Source organism: Babylonia areolata, chromosome 3, assembly GCF_041734735.1.
Source record: "Babylonia areolata isolate BAREFJ2019XMU chromosome 3, ASM4173473v1, whole genome shotgun sequence".
In the NCBI taxonomy this organism is placed as follows: domain Eukaryota; kingdom Metazoa; phylum Mollusca; class Gastropoda; order Neogastropoda; family Buccinidae; genus Babylonia; species Babylonia areolata.
Genome location: NC_134878.1, coordinates 41820168 through 41840838, shown reverse-complemented (window position 1 = coordinate 41840838; position 20671 = coordinate 41820168). Strand labels below are relative to the sequence as shown.

The 20671-nt window shown below is 42.2% G+C and overlaps 1 protein-coding gene across 5 annotated transcripts in view; it reads left to right on the top strand.

The window, feature by feature from the left end:
- The window catches only part of LOC143280570 (choline transporter-like protein 1), a 138431-nt gene that overhangs the window by 12769 nt on the left and 104991 nt on the right, over nucleotides 1-20671 (top strand). For 3 of the 5 annotated variants that reach the window (XM_076585264.1, XM_076585268.1, XM_076585263.1), the window contains exon 2: nucleotides 5404-5517. In XM_076585264.1, coding sequence (XP_076441379.1) covers nucleotides 5482-5517 — 36 coding nt within the window. In that variant the 5' untranslated portion in view covers nucleotides 5404-5481. The remainder of the gene's footprint in view (nucleotides 1-5403; nucleotides 5518-20671) is intronic. The other 2 variants (XM_076585267.1, XM_076585266.1) reach the window with 1 other exon arrangement.

The following is a 20671-nucleotide window of genomic DNA, read 5'->3' as shown; positions in this document are numbered from 1 at the left end:
CGAAGCCCTCAGGTGAAAATAAATAGATAGATAAGTAGATAGATAGATAAGCCCATAAATAGATAAATAAATGAATAAAAATGAACGAAAAAAACCCGCCATATTTGGTTCTGTAACACCGTCGAAGCAGTGTAACATCATCCACGGCGAGATGAACAGTTTCAAAAAGAAACAGCCCATATCCACTGACAGACCAGTGTTTGAGTCATGCATAACGTGGCTGGGCAGCTGTTGTACCACGCATGAATACTGGGCTGGGTGCACCTCACCTGGGACATACCATGCTGCTTTGTTTCGTTTTCAAGTTTCCACCTCAATCTATGGGGAAGTCGTTTTTCGTGAAGAAGCGGAAAGGTCGGGGGGAGGGGGGGGGGGCCGTGTTTGTTTTTACTTCTTTTTTTTAATATGTGTGACACAATCTAGAGATCAAACTCATCAAATGAGAGATGCTAAATATCATTCAGTTTTGGTGTGTGTGTGTGTGTGTGTTGCTTTGTTTTGCTTTGATTTGCTTTGACTAAGTGCTTTCACAATATGTAGTTGCCATATGGTATGTCAAATGATAGTTCTTTTGATTGATTGCCTAAAGGCACATTTGCTATCTGAAGGCGTGTATTTACACGCCCATTGAACAATACAGGGATAGTCTTAATAAATGAATAGATTCTTTGTTTCTGTTAATCGATGATATACTTAATAAGAATTTACTACTTGTTTTCACAAAACTGACTTTCTAAACTTGACAAATCATAAGTAAAACAGGGATCAAAATTCACGTACAAATTGCACCAACACTGCAGACAAGACTCAGGAGAACAGGTCCATGTTTTTATATATGTAAGACTAAATTCGGAAACGTGATCTTACAAGGAATCAGCATGGTGTCCTCTGTTTTGTCTTGAATAGTTTGTGTGTGGCGTGGGTTTATGATAGTGCATGCTGTTTGAAAGATTTTTGTTTAATTACTTTTTGTTAAGATATGTTAATTTGTCAGTGTGACCTTCGGGAGAGCGTGCCGCCACAGTACAGCGCCACCCATGTATTTCTCTTCTGTTTACAGCTGTGTTTGAAAGTGCATTTACTGCAGAATTTGCTAGACAAACAAACCTTTTGTTGCCGCTGGCTTCTTTCACATGGGACCTCGGTTTATTGTCTCATCCGAAAGACTAGCACCCGCATCACAACTGAAGGTCTAGTAGAGGGTGGGAGGGGTAAAAAAAAAAATCCTTGTCTGGCGCTTCACCATTCAGCCACATTCATGGACACTGGGGACTACATGCCTGATCAAACATTGTATTTATTTATTATTATTACCTTTGTTGTTGTTGTTTGATTATATATTCATTAATTCAATGATTTTTGTTTCTTGGGTTGGGTTTTTTTTTGTTTGTTTTTTTAGTTATTTATTCATTAATTCAATGATGTTCTTCTGTTTGTCTTTTGTCTTAAGGCCTGACCAAGCGCGTTGGGTTACTCTGCTGGTCAGGCATTATTATGCTTTGCAGATGTGGTGTAGCGTACATGGATTTGTCCGAACGTAGTGACGCCTCCTTGAATTACTGATACTGATACTGAACTGGTTGTTGTCTATTTGTTTGAATGTTTTAACTGTATTTCCTTTCGTTTGTTTGTTTGTTCTTGTTGTTTTTGTTGTTGTTTTGTGTGGGGGTTTTTTGTTTTTGTTTTTTTAACTATATTTTCTTCTTGAAGCATTGAAACATAAATCCAACCTCCCATGGGTATAAGAATAATAATGATAATATCCTAACCTTTTTTGGGGGAAAAAAAGTGTGTGCTGGAATAATTTCTCATTTTTTCTGTTTCCCATTGTTTTTGTTGGGGGGTGGAGGGGTTCTGCTCTGTCCTCGTCTTTTCCATCGTCATTGTCTGCCTTCCCGATCCATTCACCCTTATTTGTTCCACAACCAGTTCTGATATTTTTGTCTCTCTCTGGACTTGATCATTTCGCGGGTTTTTTTGTTTTGTTTTTGTTGTTTGTTTTTTCTACATCTCTTTTTCTTTGTCACCCAGAAAATGATGAGGCCATGTTGTTGTTTTTTCTATTTCTTTCCTTTGTATGATTGTGTGTATAAATATATATATATATATATATATATATATATATATACACAGAGAGAGAGAGAGAGAGAGAGAGAGAGAGAGAGAGAGAGAGAGAATAAAACTATTATTAGAGACAGACAGACAGACAGAGATATGTTATATCCATTTTTATATATCTTTGCTGTGCTCTCTTGTCGAATGACGCTTTTTCAGATGCATGTCTGTCTGTCTTCAGCTTTTTTGTCTTTTTCTTCTTCATTTTTCTTCTTCTTCTTTTTTTCTTCTTATTTTTTTCCCTTTTCTCCTTCTTCTTCTTTTTGTCTTTTTTATCCCATGTCAATAAATGCGTCGGAACAGCCAATGTTAGAAGCATTTATTCAGGGCTTCGCAGCTGCTTTCATGTAACTGTGCACAATTTTCTTTCTCTTCTGACTTTTCCCCTCGTTAGGTGAAATCGAATTTAGTTGTTGTTTTTGGTCAAGTTAAATCAGAATTATTTTTGTTGTTTTGTTTTGTAGGATGTGTGGGGGGGCGGGGGAGTTGGGGGGGGGGGGGGTTGTTTCGTGACGTGTTCACAGACCTGATGTGGCTCTGGTGGTTAGCTGGGCTTTAAAGGCAAACTGGATGACGGGCGCGACAGCCGAGTGGTTGATTAAAGCGTTGGACTTTAGTCTGAGAGTCCTGGGTTCGATCCCGGTATCAGGCCATGGTGAGTCAAGGGTCAGAACAGTTAGGAGTTTTGTTGTTGCTGCTGCTGTTGTTGTAGGTTGTTTTTCGGTCTCCCATCTCAGCATATTTCAAGACTTGCTTATGTTTCGATTCCCATCGTGTACATGTATATGCATGAGATCAAATTAATACACGCGTTCAAGGTCAGCTGACCGATGTCTGAGTTGGGTGGGTTATGGAAACACGAGCATACCCAGCTAACACCAGCACCACCCCAACCACCCCTGAACTTAGAATATAGCTGCCTACGTAGCCGATGGTGGCAAAACGATCATCACAGCGTCAGAACTCACTGGTTGACACGGGAGACGTGAACGTGCGAGTTGCAGCCCTAGCTGACAAAAGAAGAGCTGAAACAAGACCCGACAACAATGATATTTTAGGTACATGAAAAGATGTGAAACAAATTTTCGATATCAAAAAATGACAAAACACCAAATTAGACATGAACAAAACAAAAAATCCAGCGATGCGATCTTATGCAGAAATTTTAATTGGAAACTGTGACCTGTAGGCCCTTTCAAAACTCACCAAAACAAAGAAAGAAATTCATTACTACCTTCAAAGGAGCTATCATGAGGCGAAATTTACTTTTAGTGTTCAACAATCTGTGGAATTTCAGAACATTTGAATGTCTGCAGAAGAAGAAGAAAAGGTCTGTTTGTGAACTAACTACATAATAGGTCACTCACCTCTACGGAACTTGACCTGACCCCGTATAACTATATTATTCACTTGAGGAAGAGGGAAAGGGGGAGGGGGTGGGGGGAGCAAGAGGAAATTTCGTGTCTGGCAGCGAGCGTTGGTGCTGATAAAGTGTGACACACTTGACAACAGTGTTTATCTTTGTGAGCCTCTCTTGCCACCGAAGGGTCTCCATGTAGTGGTGGCTTTTTAACTAACACAGGCCGATGCCGTGCCAGTTCTCCGTGCCGACTTGTGAGCAGTTGCGAAAGAACAACAAATTAATGCTTCTTTTCAAGCCGTCTTGTGTTTCGATCTTTTACTTCGTCTCCTCCTGTTCCTCCCTCTCTCTTCCCTTCTCTTCCTCCTCCTTTGTCGTCGAAGTCAACTCCTCTTTCACTTCCTTCCTTTTCCCTCTCCTGTCTTCTCTTCTCCTTTTCCTCGTCCTTCTTTTTCTTTGTCGTCGCTTTCTTCTTCTTCTTCTTCTTCTTCTTCGCCGTCGTCGTCTTCTTCCTCCTCCTCCTCCTTCTTCTTCTTTCTCTCTCACTCACTCACTCACTCAATCACTCACTCACTCACTCTCTCTACATCTCTGTAAGTCGAACGATTTCACCCACCGTGGCCAGACATAAAGAAGTGTGTAATCCATTTGTGTTTATCTTGTAAAAACATTCAGTCTTTCGAATAAGACGATAAACCGAGGTCACGTGTACAGCATGCACTCAGCGAACGTAAAATGACTTTCGTCAACAAAAGTGTTTGTCCCTTTGCAAAATTCTGTGAAATATCCTCGTTCATAGTAAAACAAATGGACTTGCAGATAGGAAAAGAAAACAAACTTTGGATGGCACTGTACCTTGGCAGCGTGCTTTCCCCTGGGAAAGAAGTCCGGATTTCACACAGATAAATCTGTTGTGACAAAAGTAATACAATGCATGAAAAAACAATGCAATACAATACAATACAACGTAATGGAATGCAATTCAATACAAACTTCGAGACATTATGACATCTTAACTTTCGTATTTCCAGTGCCTGGTCGCTGGAATTTCGTTTTTCGTTTTGCATTTTGAATGCGCTGTCATTGAGTTTGTGCACTGACTCACTCATGAGGACCATGGCCTGCGGAATAAGCCATTTACATTAACTTTCACTTTTCCCATGATATCTTTCTTTATTTATTTCAGCCATCTCTCTCTCTCTCTCTCTCTCTCTCTCTCTCTAATCTTGCGAACATACATTATATTTTCTTGTGACCGACTTGAATTAAAAACCGTTCGGATATAATTTGATGCGATTTGTGTGTAGTTCAAGAACGTTATTTTCTACTACAGTTTTATATATGGGTAAGGCACTGTGCATCATGTTTCACATTACACACTGATTACGACTGATCAGAATGTGAGGCACCTTATTTCGTCTTCTTCATTCGTGAGTTGAAACTTCCACGTTCACTCGTACATGCACGACTGGGCTTTCACGTGTGTGGCCGTCTTCACCCCCACCCCGTCCCCACACACTTCCACCTAGGCATCCATACTCCGTTGATCAGAGATGTATGCCTACATGCTTGGTATGGTCTCGTTTCCATAACCCACCGAATGCTGGCATTGATTTCCGGACGGGATGTTTAATGTGTGTATTTGATCTGCATTCGCGCACACACAAAGGTGGGTCAGGCACTACCAGGCCTGCAAATCTGTTGACCTGGGAGATCGGAAAATTCTCCACCCTTACCAGGCGCCCTGACCCTGATGCAAACCAAGGACCCTCAGAAAGCGGAATGCTTTTAACCACTCGGGCGTTGAACCCGTCACGCTGCATGGCTGAATATTAATTTTGCTGTTACATCAAATCATGTCCCAGGAATTAACGGATCAGTTGATCACTCAATCCAGGACATAATTATTTTCTTTGGTTGTGTTGCAGAGAGTGAAGGAAGCGTGAAACCGGCAGTGACGTGTTGTTTGGTGACGTGTTGCTGACGTCACATCGGCGAATGACATCATGTGCGGGTGCTGCTGTGCAGGGAAGGTGAGAGACGTACGTACCGCGACAAGCTTTTTTCTGATTTCTTCATGTCTTGCTGCCCCCACAGAGTGTCGATGATTCAGTGTCTGTGTGAAATGTCATGCCACGTGGGAAGGGGGGGGGGGGGTAAGGTTTAATCGTGTGGACTGTGTTGGTAGTCTTCTTCTTCTTCTTTGTTGACCTACTTCGTCTTGTTCACTTCATTGATTTCTTATTCCATTCATTCATAAGCTTACAGGAAGCAGCCAGAATCATCAGCTGCTTTACTATTGTTGTTTTTCTTCTCCTTTTTTGATTATTGATTAATTTTCTGTCCTAATCCCCCTTCCCACTTCCCCCATCTCACACACACTCTTCCAATATTATGTTTTTCTTTCTCCGGTCACTGACATCCACCCTCTCCATTTTACATTTTGTACTCTATCTTTTCCACATTCTGTTCTCTCTCTGTCTTTTCCTTCCTCATCATTTATTTTCAGTCCAATATCGTCATCTTAGATGAACAGACTATAAATGAATAAACAAACTTTTCGATGGTGTGTGTGTGTGTGTGTTGTCAGAAATCTTCGCTTCTGTGTTATTTATTAATTTGTTTATATGTTTATTTATTGTTCCTACTTTTCTCGTGTTTATAAATAAATACACTTTGCGTAATTTATGCAACCCTCCCTCCCTCTCTCTCTCTCTCTCTCTCTCTCTCTGTCTGTCTCTGTCTCTCTCTCTCTGTATGTCCCTCTGTCACCTCTTTCTCTCCCCTCTTTTTCTTTCTCCCTCCCTCTCTCTCTCTGTGTCTCTCTCTCACCTCTCTCTCTCCCCTCTTTTTCTTTCTCCCTCCCTCTCTCTCTCTCTCTCTCTCTCTCTCTCTAGTAAAGTTTACACTTACATTTTAAATAGAAGATTAACTAAATGGGCTGAACGAGAAGAAAAGATTATTGAAGAGCAAGCTGGATTTCGATCAGGTTACAGCACCATTGACCACATTTTCACATTGTTTGCAATTGTACAAACACATTTATTAAAAAATAGAAAATTGTATGTTGCTTTTGTAGATTTTCAGAAGGCCTTCGACTCTGTGAATCGAAATAGTTTATGGAATGTGTTACGTAAAACTGGTGTTGATGGTAAGCTTTATATGGCACTGCGTGGTGTATATGATGCAGTTTTAGCGTGTGTACGTGAGAAGGGTGTATATTCAGATGTATTTGAGTGCCCACGTGGCGTAAAACAAGGATGTCTGTTGAGCCCTATGATGTTTTCGTTCTTTATTAATGAACTGGCAGGAGAGATAACGAAAAAAGGAAGACATGGGATTCAAATGATCCCTGGGGCTGTTGAACTGTTTCTCATGTTATTTGCAGATGATGTAATTCTTTTGTCTGACACGGCCATAGGACTTCAAAATCAGCTGAACATATTAAAGAAAGAAGCAGATAGATTATTTTTAAAAGTTAATCTTGAGAAAACAAATGTAGTTGTATTTAGAAAAGGTGGTTACTTATCTAGATATGAAAAATGGCACTATGGAACTGATGAAGTGAAGGTAACTAATGCTTATAAGTATCTTGGTATGATTTTTACAACTAAGCTGAGTTTGACAAGGACAGTAGCAGAAATTTGTAGAAAGGGGAAGAAGGGGGTTATAGAAATCTTAAGGTGTTTACGTAAGTTAGGCTCGATAGATTCATATATATTTTGGAAACTTTTTGATACTCAAATAGAACCAATGATAACATACAGTGCCGAAATTTGGGGACTTTCTGATAACAAAGATTTAGAAAAAGTACATACATTAGCTATTAAACGTTTTTTAAATGTTCCATTACATGCTTCAAATACTGTATTATATGGAGAAAGTGGTAGATACCCATTATACATTAAATCATGTGTGAAATGTATAAAATATTGGTTAAAATTAATAAGGCTACCCACATCGAGATTATGTAAGCAGGCGTATGAAATGTTAGTAAATGAACATGAGAGAGGGAAGGAAAACTGGGTATATTTTGTAAAGAAGACATTAACTGTAAATGGATTTGGGATTGTGTGGATGTGTCAGGGAGTTGGATGTGTAGAAGGATTTGTTTCAGAATTCAAAGATAGGCTAATTGCTTCATATAAACAGAATTGGCACGGTAAAATGGAAAGCACTGAGAAATATAGATGGTTTTATAGTTTTAAAAGTATATTTCAAACAGAAAAATATATCACAGTCGTGACAAACAAGTGGCACCGAACAAGTCTCGCCAGATTTAGAACGAGAACGATTGGTTTGAATGCTTATGAAAAGTGGTTTCAGACTGAGCCCTCGTTATTCTCCCCTTGTCCGATGTGCGGGCATTCAAGGGAGGATGAGTTACATTTTTTGTTTAGTTGTAAAGCTTATGACGATATTCGAGAAAAATGTGTTGTATTTAAAACAAATTCAGCAAAGTATGAAGATATTTTTGGAGTGCTTAATTTAAATCAGGAAACTTCACTACAGTCACTTGCAAAATATATTGCAGAAGCGAATAACATGCGACGAAAAAAAACTCAACAATAATAAAATAGTATCAGGTGTTGCTCATTGTGAAAAGTGAAATCTGTGTTGTCACTCTCATATGGAAAATATTATGTTATACAGTTATATATGTTTTTGTTTTTATTTCTCTCTACATGCCATTACTTTGAATGGATGGTCGAACTGCACTTTGTTGCACAGATTGATTGATTTCGTTTTGGTTTTGGTTTTCATCAATATTATTACTATTGATGCATGTTGTTATTTGTATTATGAACCCCCATGTCATTAGGGCTGTAAAGCTATTGACATTAAAGTGTTCAGTGTTCAGTTCAGTGTTCTCTCTCTCTGTCTCTCTCTCACCTCTCTCTCTCCCCTCTTTTTCTTTCTCCCTCCCTCTCTCTCTCTCTCTCTCTGTCTCTCTCTCACCTCTCTCTCTCCCCTCTTTTTCTTTCTCCCTCCCTCTCTCTCTCTCTCTGTATGTCTCTCTCTCACCTCTCTCTCTCCCCTCTTTTTCTTTCTCCCTCCCTCTCTCTCTCTGTATGTCTCTCTCTCACCTCTCTCTCTCCCCTCTTTTTCTTTCTCCCTCCCTCTCTCTCTCTCTCTCTCTCTCTCCCACCTCTCTTTCCCCCCCTCTCTCTCTCTTCGATTAAAGAGCATGTGGGTAGCATATTATTCTTCCTGTGTGTGTTTTTAGGAAAAGGGGTTAGGGGAGGGGAGGGGATCAGAGGAGTGCTACAGAAAGAGTGAATGGAGGGAGCATGTGGTCACCTTATTTACCCTTCCACGTGTTTTTGCCTTTGCTCTCTCTCTCTCTCTCTCTCTCTCTCTCTCTCTCTCTCTCTCTCTCTCTCTCTCTTCCCTCGCGAGCATACGCGCGTGCTTGCATATGTGCTTAAGAGGTGTGTGTGTGTGTGTGTGCGCGCGCGCGCGAATGGTACAGAAAGAACATGTGTGGGCATCGTGTTCTCCCGCTCCTTCCATTTATCATCACCCCTTTATCCGCTGTCATCGGCTTGGCATTGCCGCATTGTTCTTGGCATCGGCTTCAAAACTGTGCTGCCTCGAAGAGTGTCTTGTGGAAGGAAAGAGAGGAGGGGAAGGAAGGAAGGAAGGGGTGGAAGGAGAGAAAGAAGATAAGAAGGACAGGAGAGTGAAAAACCGGGGTTTTGGGGATTAATGGATCAATTAAATTCCCCTGTCTTCTTCCCAGCTCCGCGGACATCCTGAGATAGCTATAAATCGCGGAAATGCAAATGCATCGGTAATGTAAATGATCTAAGAGAAGGTTGTAAATAACTGATCCTCCCCCCTCGCCCCCCCCCCCCCCCCCCCCAAACCCCCACACACCATCATCATACAATCGGAAAAAATGGTTACGTCCAAAATAAGATGAATTGAAAATGCAGTGAAATCAAACAAAACAAAAACGAAATAGATTATTAGAATGTAACGAAATAGAACCAAACCAAAATGAAATGGACCATTAAATTCTGCTACGACTTCAGCATTAAATCAGTTGAAGCAATTACAGACTATACAGTGTTAATAGTTGTTTGATTTTTTTTATATGGCACTAAATCAGTCGAGGCTCAGATTCTCGTTAAGGGGTCGTTGAATCCATACCATAAAAGATATGAAAATAAGAACGAGATACATTTCACAGGTTATTCACATTCTGTTAAAACTAGTCCTTTATTTAAGTTATGGCAAGCAGTTATTTGAATATCCATGTGCTATCATGGTGCAAGAGATGGTGTTTATATCACTTTGATAGCTTAGCTTACACTATTTCAAGTCTTGTGTTATGCGAAAGAAGCCTAAAGTTTCAGCACGACGCTATGTGTGTTCAGTGTCAAAAGGTTTATTCTGTCTCGTTCTGAACAGTGCAGTTCATTTTGTTTCCAATAGTTGTCATTTCCCTGTTGGCTGTTCAGTCTGAAAGGTTTATCCAGTGTCTGCTATGTTGTTTCAATAATTTCGCTCACCCCAGACTAGCAGTACTTTCACTAACAATTGTATGTGTTCTGTTTTGAAATAGTTTAATGTGCGCCTGTCTAGACTTACACTTGTTACCCAAACTGTTTACCACATCCAGTAAGGTTGGTGTGTGATGATTCTGTCTGAAAGAAGACATGAATTGCTGCTGAAGTTCCATCTTATCTGTTGCCCAGACTTACCGCCAGTGTCACTATAGTTGGCATACATTGAGAGTGTGTCTGCCATTACTGATGTGGGTTTTGGGTTTTGTTTTTTTCTGCCATGTTCCGCAGAACTAGCAGTTACCTTCCTCTGGCTCGTCAACAAAAGGGTTTATTATGTGTCTGTCTTTTCCATTACGGTTTCCCCTTTTTCCTGTAACCCAAACTAGCTGATAAAGTCACTGAGCCCAGTGCGTAATCTCTTCCAAAGAATTAAATCTGTCTGTCTCAAAGAGTCGATTTTATTTTTTTCCCCACCCTCCGACCCCCACCCCACCCTTCCAACCACCCCACCCCTCCAACCCCCACCCTCCGACCCCCACCCCACCCTTCCAACCACCCCACCCCTCCAACCCCCACCCCTCCGACCCCCAGTCCCTATCTGCCTTCCAAACCAGCAAGCAGTGTCGTTGTGGTTATTGCATATCCTGACATAATTATATGATAGAATGGAATACAATACAATACAATACGACTATGAACCACCTATGAATCCCCCACAGGGGAAATTATACTTATTAGTATCTGCTCATACGTTCAACGCGAATTGCATAAACGTAATGACAGGTACATACTAAGCATAAAAACATACGTTTAGAAATATATGAACAATTTAACTCACTCAGTACGGCCAGTCCTCTCTTCTCCTCTACACAGACCCTTCGGATGTCCAGTGGGTGTCTGAATCACCCAACCTTTAGCTTCCGTCGTCAGAATTGTGGTATTCTTTGTCAACATTCACCTCTTCAGTATAAGAGCCTTCCGCTTGCAATATTTTGACGATGGTAACTGGGTGAAACGCTGTCAACGTCGTCTCTTTCGCCGTTCGTATGGAGAGAGTTAAAGATGAATTCGTTTATCTTTCACAAAACACACACACACACACACACACACACACACACACACACACACAGAGAGAGAGAGAGTGTGTCTCGCTCTGCCGTGTATGTGTTTATCACTTTATGCCTCGCACGCACACCCGCAAGTACATACACATCCAACCAATCCACCCCGCACAGCCCATACAAAGAGATGTACAGACTGCACATGAGCACACACACACTTCTGTTTGGAAATCTTGCACAGGAGTCAGTTTCTATTAATCTTCATGGCGTTGAAAAACATACGACTCTCTCTTCTTGTGTGTAGAACAATGGGCTTTATGATTGGGTGTGGAAAATCCAGCAGCTTGATAATGGATAATAAAGCTTTTCAGACACGTGTGTGTGCGTGGTTGTTTTCGAATCTGTGATGCAAAGGATGGCTTGGCGTTGGAAATGATTTAAGATTGATAGGCAGCGACGACCAGGTGAGACAGACTGGTGGTTACAGCTTTGGGCTTGTCTCTTGTCCCGCGGGGCTGATTTAAGTTTGAATCCTGGCTGGGTTTTGCACGGACAGTTTTTGAGGGGGTGGTGGGGATTGTAGTTGTTGTTGTTGTTTTTTTTTGTGTGTGTGTGTGTGTATGTATGTGTTTTTGTTTGTTGTAGTTTCACATGTCGCTACTGATCTGCTTGTGTTATAGCCTCCATCAGTGTGTGTGTGTGAGAGAGAGAGAGAGAGAGAGAGAGGGTGTGTGTGTGTGTGTGTGTGTGTGTGTGCACATGAAGAAGATAAAACTTTTATTTTTTAGATTTCCGTAATCCACTGTTAGCGATCGGTAAGTTATGAAAAAAAAGAGGTAGGTACACATCAATCACCTGTACTCACCCATTCCGAAAATGAAGTATGGATTAGGAAAACCAACATAATAAAATAAAAGCCCATTTTGAGTTAGTGTTCGAGAGAGACAGACAGACTGAACACCGCCTCAACTTTTGAGAGGAACCGAGAGAGAGAGACAGAGACAAAGAGAGAGAAACTGAACACTGTTTCAACAATTGGTGGGTTTTCATTAATTCTGGCCCTTGAGCAATCGTGGCCTCCAGCTCCCCACCCCACACCCCTTCCCACGCTCTTCCGCCTCTCGGGTATCTCTCTTCCCACCCCGACCCCCACTCCTCCCCTCACCCCACCCCACCCCCTTCACTGCTTTCTCTCATACCAGAAATGAAGACAGGCGATGCTTAACCCTTTGACTGCTGAACTTTGTGAAATGAGGTCAATGTGGCAGGAATATGAAGCCAAGAAACGCTTTGAGAAGTTGTGTGACTGATTTCAGTGAACACAAGACATGCCGTCCCCAGAGGAAGGCGTTCAAGCGAAGTATGGTGACTCACGTCCTGACCTGTCACAGCTCAATCTTCTCAGTCAGGCAACAAACAGACGGCCATTCACTGACGAGCTACTCGTCAGCAGCAGTCGAGGGGTTAAAGAGGGGTCGGGGTGGTGGGGTGTGTGCAGGATTTGAATAGGGTGGGGGAGTTGAATGAAGAATGCAATATTAGACAGCCGAGGCAAACATGGACTCCAGGCTGCTGTTTTCACAATAATGATTCCTCAGTGTGAGCTGCCATGGCAAATAACAGAGGCCTTCTGTGTGAAGGGAAAGAAAGTGAAAGAAAGAGAAGAAACAAACAATACCAGAATCTTCTCCTTCTGTCGATCTCTGTCTGCTGACAGTGAGTCTCTGTGCGGGCGCATCATGTGGGGAACCTGGGTTAGGGGCATGGTCCGAAATTCTACTAAGTTTGTACTGATGATTGCTGTCTCTGTCTCTCTCTGTGTCTGTTTCTTCTCTCTCTCTCTCTCTCTCCCTCTCTCTCTCTCTCTCTCTCTCCGTCATTTAGAATGAGCCTTTTTTCAATCAAAATGTTGTTTTGCTCCCTCTCATATTTTCATTCATTCTCAGCAGCAATACAGTTATTTAGTAGTAATGGCAGCAGTGACATTTTGTGAAGTGAGAAAGCGCTTAAAGTTCGGTGTTGATAAAAGCATCGGAACACGTACTGTTGTTTTATCTTTCTAATATTTTTTTTGTTCTCGAGGACGATTTTTGTTGTTGTTGCTGTTATTGTTTTCATCGTTTGCGTTTCTTCCCTTGTCAGTCCATTATGATATCCCACATATTTGAATCCGTATCTGTCTCGTGGCAGGTTATAGTGATCAGAGCCCAGAGAAAAGTAGTGATACAGTGAATAAAAAGGCGAGAGCTTCCATCCACATGTACAGATGTACAGTATTGTGGAGTAGTTGCTGATGACACTGCTCCTTTTATCTTGCCAACTAGGGCAGTAGCACACGCGAACATTGCACAACTTTGCCAAGAACCCACCACCGTCATCTCCACTCTTCCCCGTGGTTTAGTTTTCAGTTTCAGTTTCTCAAGGAGGCGTCACTGCCTTTCGGACGAGTCCATTCACGGTACGCCACGTCTGCCAGGCAGATGCCTGACCATCAGCATAACCCACTGCGCTTTGTCAGGCCTTGAGTGCATGCATATGTTTATGTACCTATCAGAGGGGCTTCCTTCTACAACATTTTGCCAGAGGACAACACGTTTGTTAAAATGGGTTCTTTTTCAGTGTGCCAAGTGCCTCGGTTTAGCGTCTAATCCGAATGCCTAGACGCTCAGTTCAGTCACGGACGCTGTATAGGCAATTGAGCGTCTTAACCATTCTGCCACCTTCACGCACACTAGAAATATTCTTGTCTGATGGATCTGAAAGTGATGAAGGTATTTTCCCCTGCCGTTTCAGTCTATGAATTATCCTATATCTTACAGCTGTCATTTTTTACAAAATCGGCAAAACTACTTTAAGCTGAACTGCATTTTCTATTTCCACGCGTATCTGCCAAGGAATACATTGAATCTGTTTTGTACACAACCGTTTTTCCAACTCGTTCAAGTGTCTTTTTCTACAAACTTCATGGAGCTGCTGTCGACTGTCCGCAATGTTCTTTGTTCATGGATTGTTACAAACTGTTTGACTATTGACATCACTGCATGAAAACGTTTTGGAAAACTTTATCAATGTTTACATATATGTGTATGAATTAAACGCCTTTACTGATGCCCGCCAACCATCCGACCAGCAGCCTTCACAGACCATCCGCACATTTAGATGAAGAGCTCTATATCCACACAAACTTCTACACAAAACGCTCTCAACTGATGAATCTGCATTTGTGGAAATCTTTGTAATAAAAAGCCTGTCAACAAACGGTATTATGTTTAAAGAAAATCAGAATATTAAAAAAAGAAAAAGCTTCACACATACATTTTGTCGACTTTTACACAACATTTCACACAAACATTCTGTCAACAAAATGTGCTGTTTTTATGCAGAAAATTTTAACAATTATGCCAGTTTTGTTTTGTTTTTTGTTGGTTTTTTTGTCATCAAACAAGGAATACTTCTTAATACATTTTTTAAACACAGAATGTCTTTATTTTTTTTTTTTTAATCTATTTTGACAAAAATGGTCACATTGAGAAAGTCTCTCAACAAAATAATAAGTTGGTTGTTGTTGTTGTTGTTTTTTTTACAAGCCTTTGCACAGAAATCATGTTGACAGTTAATATTTAGCTCTGTCTTATTCAAAGGTTCACACATAATAGTCATAAGCAATTACCTTCTTTTTTTAATTCAAAACCTTCGTACAGGATACTTGTCAACAACCAGCTCTGTTTTACACAAACCTTCACACGTTTTGTTTATCAACTACCTGCTCCATTGTTTACACACACCTTCACACAGAATCATACATATATCAGTAACGACATCATGCCGTGTATCAATAATTTCTGCAGTCAAGAACTCAATACTGACACCATGGGTAGATATTTTTGTCCATGCTCCAGTGACGAAGGAAACCAGTGACATGCACACTGCCCTCATTTTAAAGTCACTGCCACACAAACCGGGAGGCAGGATTGTTGGCCATTTGCACGTGATCCTCTGCAGCGGACTGTAGACTGATGATGAGACAGAGTGAAGGAGTGGAAGGGAGAGTGAGATAAAGAACTCACAGCTCAAAAGTCAAATAGCTGCATGTATAATTATTACGCAAGGATTTTTATTTCCGGCACGGCCTGTTCTTCCTGTCTGTCTTTGCTTATCTGCATCCGCTTAAAAGGGTACACAGATACACGAGAGAGAAAAAGAGGAAGATGAACACAGTTATGTTCACCTTATGACGTTAAGAAGTGCTTAGAACATAAACATTAAAACATAGCTTTAAATTGATGATCACTAAAACATCACAGTTTTTAATCTAAACTGAGATAAATGATATGGATATTTTGCGTCCTGGATATGGATACTTCGCGTCATTTGCACAACTGAGGAAATAACCATAAATTAGATAACCAGCTGGACACTACGTCCTTTATCAAGTAGTTCTTCATACAGTAGGAAGTAGTTCTTTGAACAGCCAATATTAACAGAACATTTCATGCAATGCGTGAAACATGCTTGTGTCAAGGAAATTTCACTTCCCACAACTACAAGAGCATAAGAATGAGAAAGTAACCGAGAAAGTGAGTTTCAGGGACACAACAAAAGATCAGGTGATAACTACGCCGCTGTAAAAACGAGGACATTCATCTGCTCTTTTGCTCTGAACACGTTTAGGTAACAGAAACAAATGCGCATCCACGCTCGCGCGCACCCGCACACACACACGCACACGATGCGCACGCACAGACAAATTAGTCCTTCGTAGTAGAGTCACTTGGCAACAAAAGTTGTCCTTGGAAAAGGTTAAAGAGACCTAATTTTTTGTTGTTGTTGTTTTTGGAAGTGGGGGGGGGGGGGGGGGGGGGGGTTCGTGTGTGTGTGTCCTCAGTGGCAATCCGTTTCTAGGTAACAAAGTCTGTGGTGAAAAATAAAGACTAACCTTGATGGTTTTGTTGTTGTTGTTGTTGTTTTCTTGAGTGACCTCATCACGTTCCGATAGTGCCAGGGTTTACGTTTAGGGACACCTGGATTGACATGCATTCCGTCTTGTGACAAATGAGCCGTTCTCTCTCTCTCATATCATTTCAGTATTATCTTATATTGGTATACTTATACATCATCTCTCTCTCTCTCTCTCTCTCTCTCTCTCTCTCTCTCTCTCTCTCTCTCTCTCTCTCTGTGCCTATTCCCGCCCTCCCTCCATCTCGCCCTCTGCCCTACCTGTTTCCCTCATTATCATCCTCCCCCCGCTGTCTCTATCGACTACCTACTCAGTCTCTCCACACACACACACTTAATCTGGAGCACGTGCACAATGTCGCCATTGTTTTGTACAAGTGCACTGTCAGTAGCAGCCCGGGGGGGAGGGTGGGGGGTGGGGGGAGGACGGAGCACACGTGTCAACAATCAACATTGAGTGGAAGACAGAACAAACCGGTAAACATAGAGAGAGAGAGAGAGAGCAGTGTGGGTAGGTAAAGGTACACAGGTCACCTTGAACAAACAGGTAAACAAAACGTAGTAGTGGATAGATGAAGAGAGAGATTGGGGGAAGGGGGAAAGAGTGGGGAGAGGGGGGGGGGGGAGGACGGAGGTGGAAAGCGAAAGTAGGCATGTCGCCCTGACCCCATTACACTCGTTGTTTGTTGTGTGGCGTCACATGTCAGGCGCAATGTGCAGATAGACGATGCATCATTTTGCTGTTATTATTGTGTGTTGTTGTTGTTGTTTTCTGCTTATAACTGCTGACGTGGGTACGTTCGTGTGTGCAGGATTTATGTGCGCACGTGTATGTATGTAGCCTATGTGCGTGTTTTGTGTGTGTGTGTGCGCAAGTGCGTGTTTGAGCCGTGTGTGGTGGAAGGGAGGGGGGGAAGGCGCGCTTGTATGTGTGTCTGTGTGTGTATGTCTGTATATAGGCCGACTAAGGTAAGGTAGGTACATACGTATCTGTCAGCACGTATATATACTTGAGTGCGTGTATACTGTGTGTGTGAATACATCCGAGTTCATGTTTCTATGCATGTGTCATTACGTAATCCCCTATGCGCGTGCGGACACGAGAGACGTGCGTAAATGAAAAAGCGAAACACATCGCCTTCCTCTGCCAAGTCAGCGTCACAGTGTGCAAGTGCAGGTGGCAGCGATGACGACAACGAATTTCATGTTCCCATGAGTAGTTGCCACCGCTGCACGTACGCAGTGATGTGAGGAGGGGTGGGGAGGGAGAGAGGGATGTTGGGGGGGGGGGGGGGGGGGGCGGGGGGAGCGATTGGGGGTGATGTATATTACCGTCTAGTGCTGGTGGCAGTCCCGGAGAGAAAGAACAAAGCGTGTGTCAAACTGCAGTGAGTCGACTGCCTGGTTTTCTTGTATACCTTTCCCACTTCATCACTTGCACGTTTATCAAGTGGGAAGGTTTTGTTGGGGTTTTTTGTTTTGTTTTTGTTTGGGGCGAACGGGGGAGGGGGGGGGGGTATAGTATTACCGTTATGTGTCCTGTTAGGGTTGTTGTTGTTTTCAGAGATAATTGAAATATTAAACGAGAAACTGAAGTTTGATCGGATTCCCCCGCCTTTGAGCGTTGCTCGTGTTTGTGTGTGTGTGTGTGTGTGTGTGTGCTTGCGTGCGTGAGTGTGTGTGTGCGTGCGTGTGTGTGTGTGTGTGCGTGCGTGCGTGTGAGTGTGTGTGTGCGTGTGAGTGTGTGTATGTGTGTGTGTGTGGGTATGTGAGTGTGTGTGTTTGTCAAGAGTGCCCGTGAGTGAGTGGTGTATAGTATGCACCTTTCAGATAATGACAAGTGTGGCATGAAACAAAGAGAAGCATGAAAGCAAAACGATAAAAAATAATAATAAGTACTCGAAGGTGCTAGAGATAATTGACGACTGTGAGAAGAACAAAAAACACGAACAGACAAAGAAAAAGACTAAAACGTGAAAGAAAAACTAATTGAGGATGTAAGAAGCAGTGACGACTGTGAGCCAAAAAAAGCTGACAGACATAGGAGGAAGGAAAGAAGGAAAAACCAACAAGCAGGGCCTCACAGTCAGTGACAGACAGTGAGACGGAAAGAAACACAGAAAGAGGAAACAGAAGAACACAATCCGATACACGACAACTCACACTGACTGACAGTGGTGCTAATTGGATAAAACAGAGAGGATGCACCAGTCATTTATAAATAGTGACGACAGTAGCATAAAAAAACAACATATTATTAATTTAAGAAAGAACGATATGTTGCTTTAGCACACAGTGGCAGAGATAGAGTCAAACCATTCTTCTGACCACTCCTTCACACTAACCCTGTCAATTATTCGACAAGATAATTGTGTGTCTGCCTGTTCAACAACTTCATTTTTAATGATAATTTTATTCGAACACTGTTTCTTCTTTTTTTCTGAAGTCAGTTGCGAGCTCTTTTGTTTTGCCAACATTCAGTGCAAGGTAGTTTTCATCACACACATGTATCAATTTCTCTTTCTTTGGTAGTCAGCGTCATCGGCATTGGTAATTAGTCCTGCCAGTCCAGGATCATCTGTAAACTTGACTTGAGGACACAAAGTGGTCAGGTTTCTGCATTCAGTCGTGCACTACAGTGTTAACAAAACTCTCTCTCTCTCTCTCTCTCTCTCTCTCTCTCTGTCTCTCTCTCTACACCTCTACCGCTCTCTCTCTACCTCTACCTCTCTCTCTTTCACCCCTCTCTCCCTCTCTTCCCCCCTCTCCTTCTCTCCCTTGCTCTCTCTCTCTCTCTCTCTCTCTTACCTACTCTCTGCCCCCCCCCCACCCCCTCTCTCTGTCTCTCTCCCTCTCTCTCTCTCTTTACCCATCTCTCTACCTCTCTGTATCCCACTTTCTAACAAACTCTCTCTTTTCTACTCTCTCTCTCTCCCCCTCTCTCTCTCTCTCTCTCTCTCTCTTCCTCTCTCTCTCTCTGTCTTCACGAATCAGTCAGTTGTCTTATGCAGATGGTACACGTGGTTGTGCTTAGCATGGTTGACACTGACAAGAGAGAAGAGAAAAAGAAAACAACTATGTACGTGTTATCTCCTCTCTCTATCTCTGTCTCTCTGCCTCTGTCTGTCTGTCTGTCTGTCTGTCTGTCTCTCTCTCTCTCTCTCTCTCTCTCTCTCTCTCTCCATCTCTGTGTCTCCCTCCTCTCCCCCCTTTCACGTTTCCTCCATTTCCCTTTCCCTCCCCCTCTCTCGCTCTCTCTCTCTCTCTCTCTCTCTCTCTCTCTCTCTCTCTCTCTCTCTCTCTCTCTCTCTCTTTTAGTCTTGACAGTCGGTATCGCTGTACATTCTTCCTAGAACTTGTTGACAAGAACATAGGGTCTGCAAGAATTCTTGTGTGCGTGCGTGTGTGTGTGTATGTGTGCGCGCGCGCGTGTGTGTGCGTGAGTGCACGTGCTCGTGTGTGCGTCTCTTTCTTGAAACCTTAGACTACTTCTGCCTAATGACTGTAAAGGAATTGTATGTTGGTAGTGGTTGGGTGTGTGTTCGTGGGCTCTCTCTCTCTCCCTCTCTCTCTCTCTCTCTCTCTCTCTCTCTCCCTCCCTCCCTCCCTCCCCCCCCCCCCCTCTCTCTCTCTCTCTCTTTGCCTCTCTTCGTGCGTGAGGCATGTGATGCATTCTTACGTGTGTTTTCTGAGCTTTCCCCTCTTGCCAAATAAGTTGTCACCAAGTGATGATGACGCAGCTGTTGGAACAAGCTGGAATATAAATGCCCTGATTTCACTGGAGTTCTGCACGGGAAGATTAATAAGGACATATGTTGCTTTCTTACGATTGTCGTCTTATACCTTGTCAATGGTCTCCATTGAGTTTTCTTTGCCTGGATGGTGCACATTACGAAAGAATGGTGACTTTTAAGAAATTATACTCTCCCCACTCCCTAGACCTCAAGTGGTGGTCTGGGTGTTAATCTTTCTGATGAGACGATAAATCGAGGTCTCTCTGGTGTATATCATGCACTTTGCGCGCGTAAAATACCCCCACAGTAACAAAAGGGTTGTCCCTGGCAAAATTATGCAGAAAAATCCACTTTAATAATAAAACAAAAAAAACAAACTTTCAGACATGAAAAAATAGAAAACAAAGTATGAAGATTTATTGAGTCTGGTGGTCGTTCGTGGACATTATGCAGTAAGTGAAGAGGCCGATGCTCAAATCTTAATCTGAATAAAATTTAGCGGCCTTCTTCGCCTCCTTTGAATGATGATAATGTTTTCACGAACTGAATACATGTGGTCAAAATGAATCTTCATTTAAGGGAATTGCTGAAAAGGCTATTTACTGACAAAATGACCTCTTGGGCAAATACAGACAATGAAAGGCTTTTACATTGAGTTTAAAACACAACACCCTTTCTATGCCTTCAGTCATATTTTAAAATCTAATGTTTTAGATGAGTGAGATCCGTTTCAAGAATATCTGCCACACTGAATTCAAATTGATGTCCCACTACGAGGCATAATTTTGCTGTACCTGGCAAATTTATCATCAATCTAACTTACATACTGAGCAGAACTTCCTGTTCAGTTAAAAAGGATTAAACAATCACTGTTAATCAGCGTGTCAGAGAAAAAGTGCAAAGTTTTGTGAATAAGAAATAAAGGCGCAC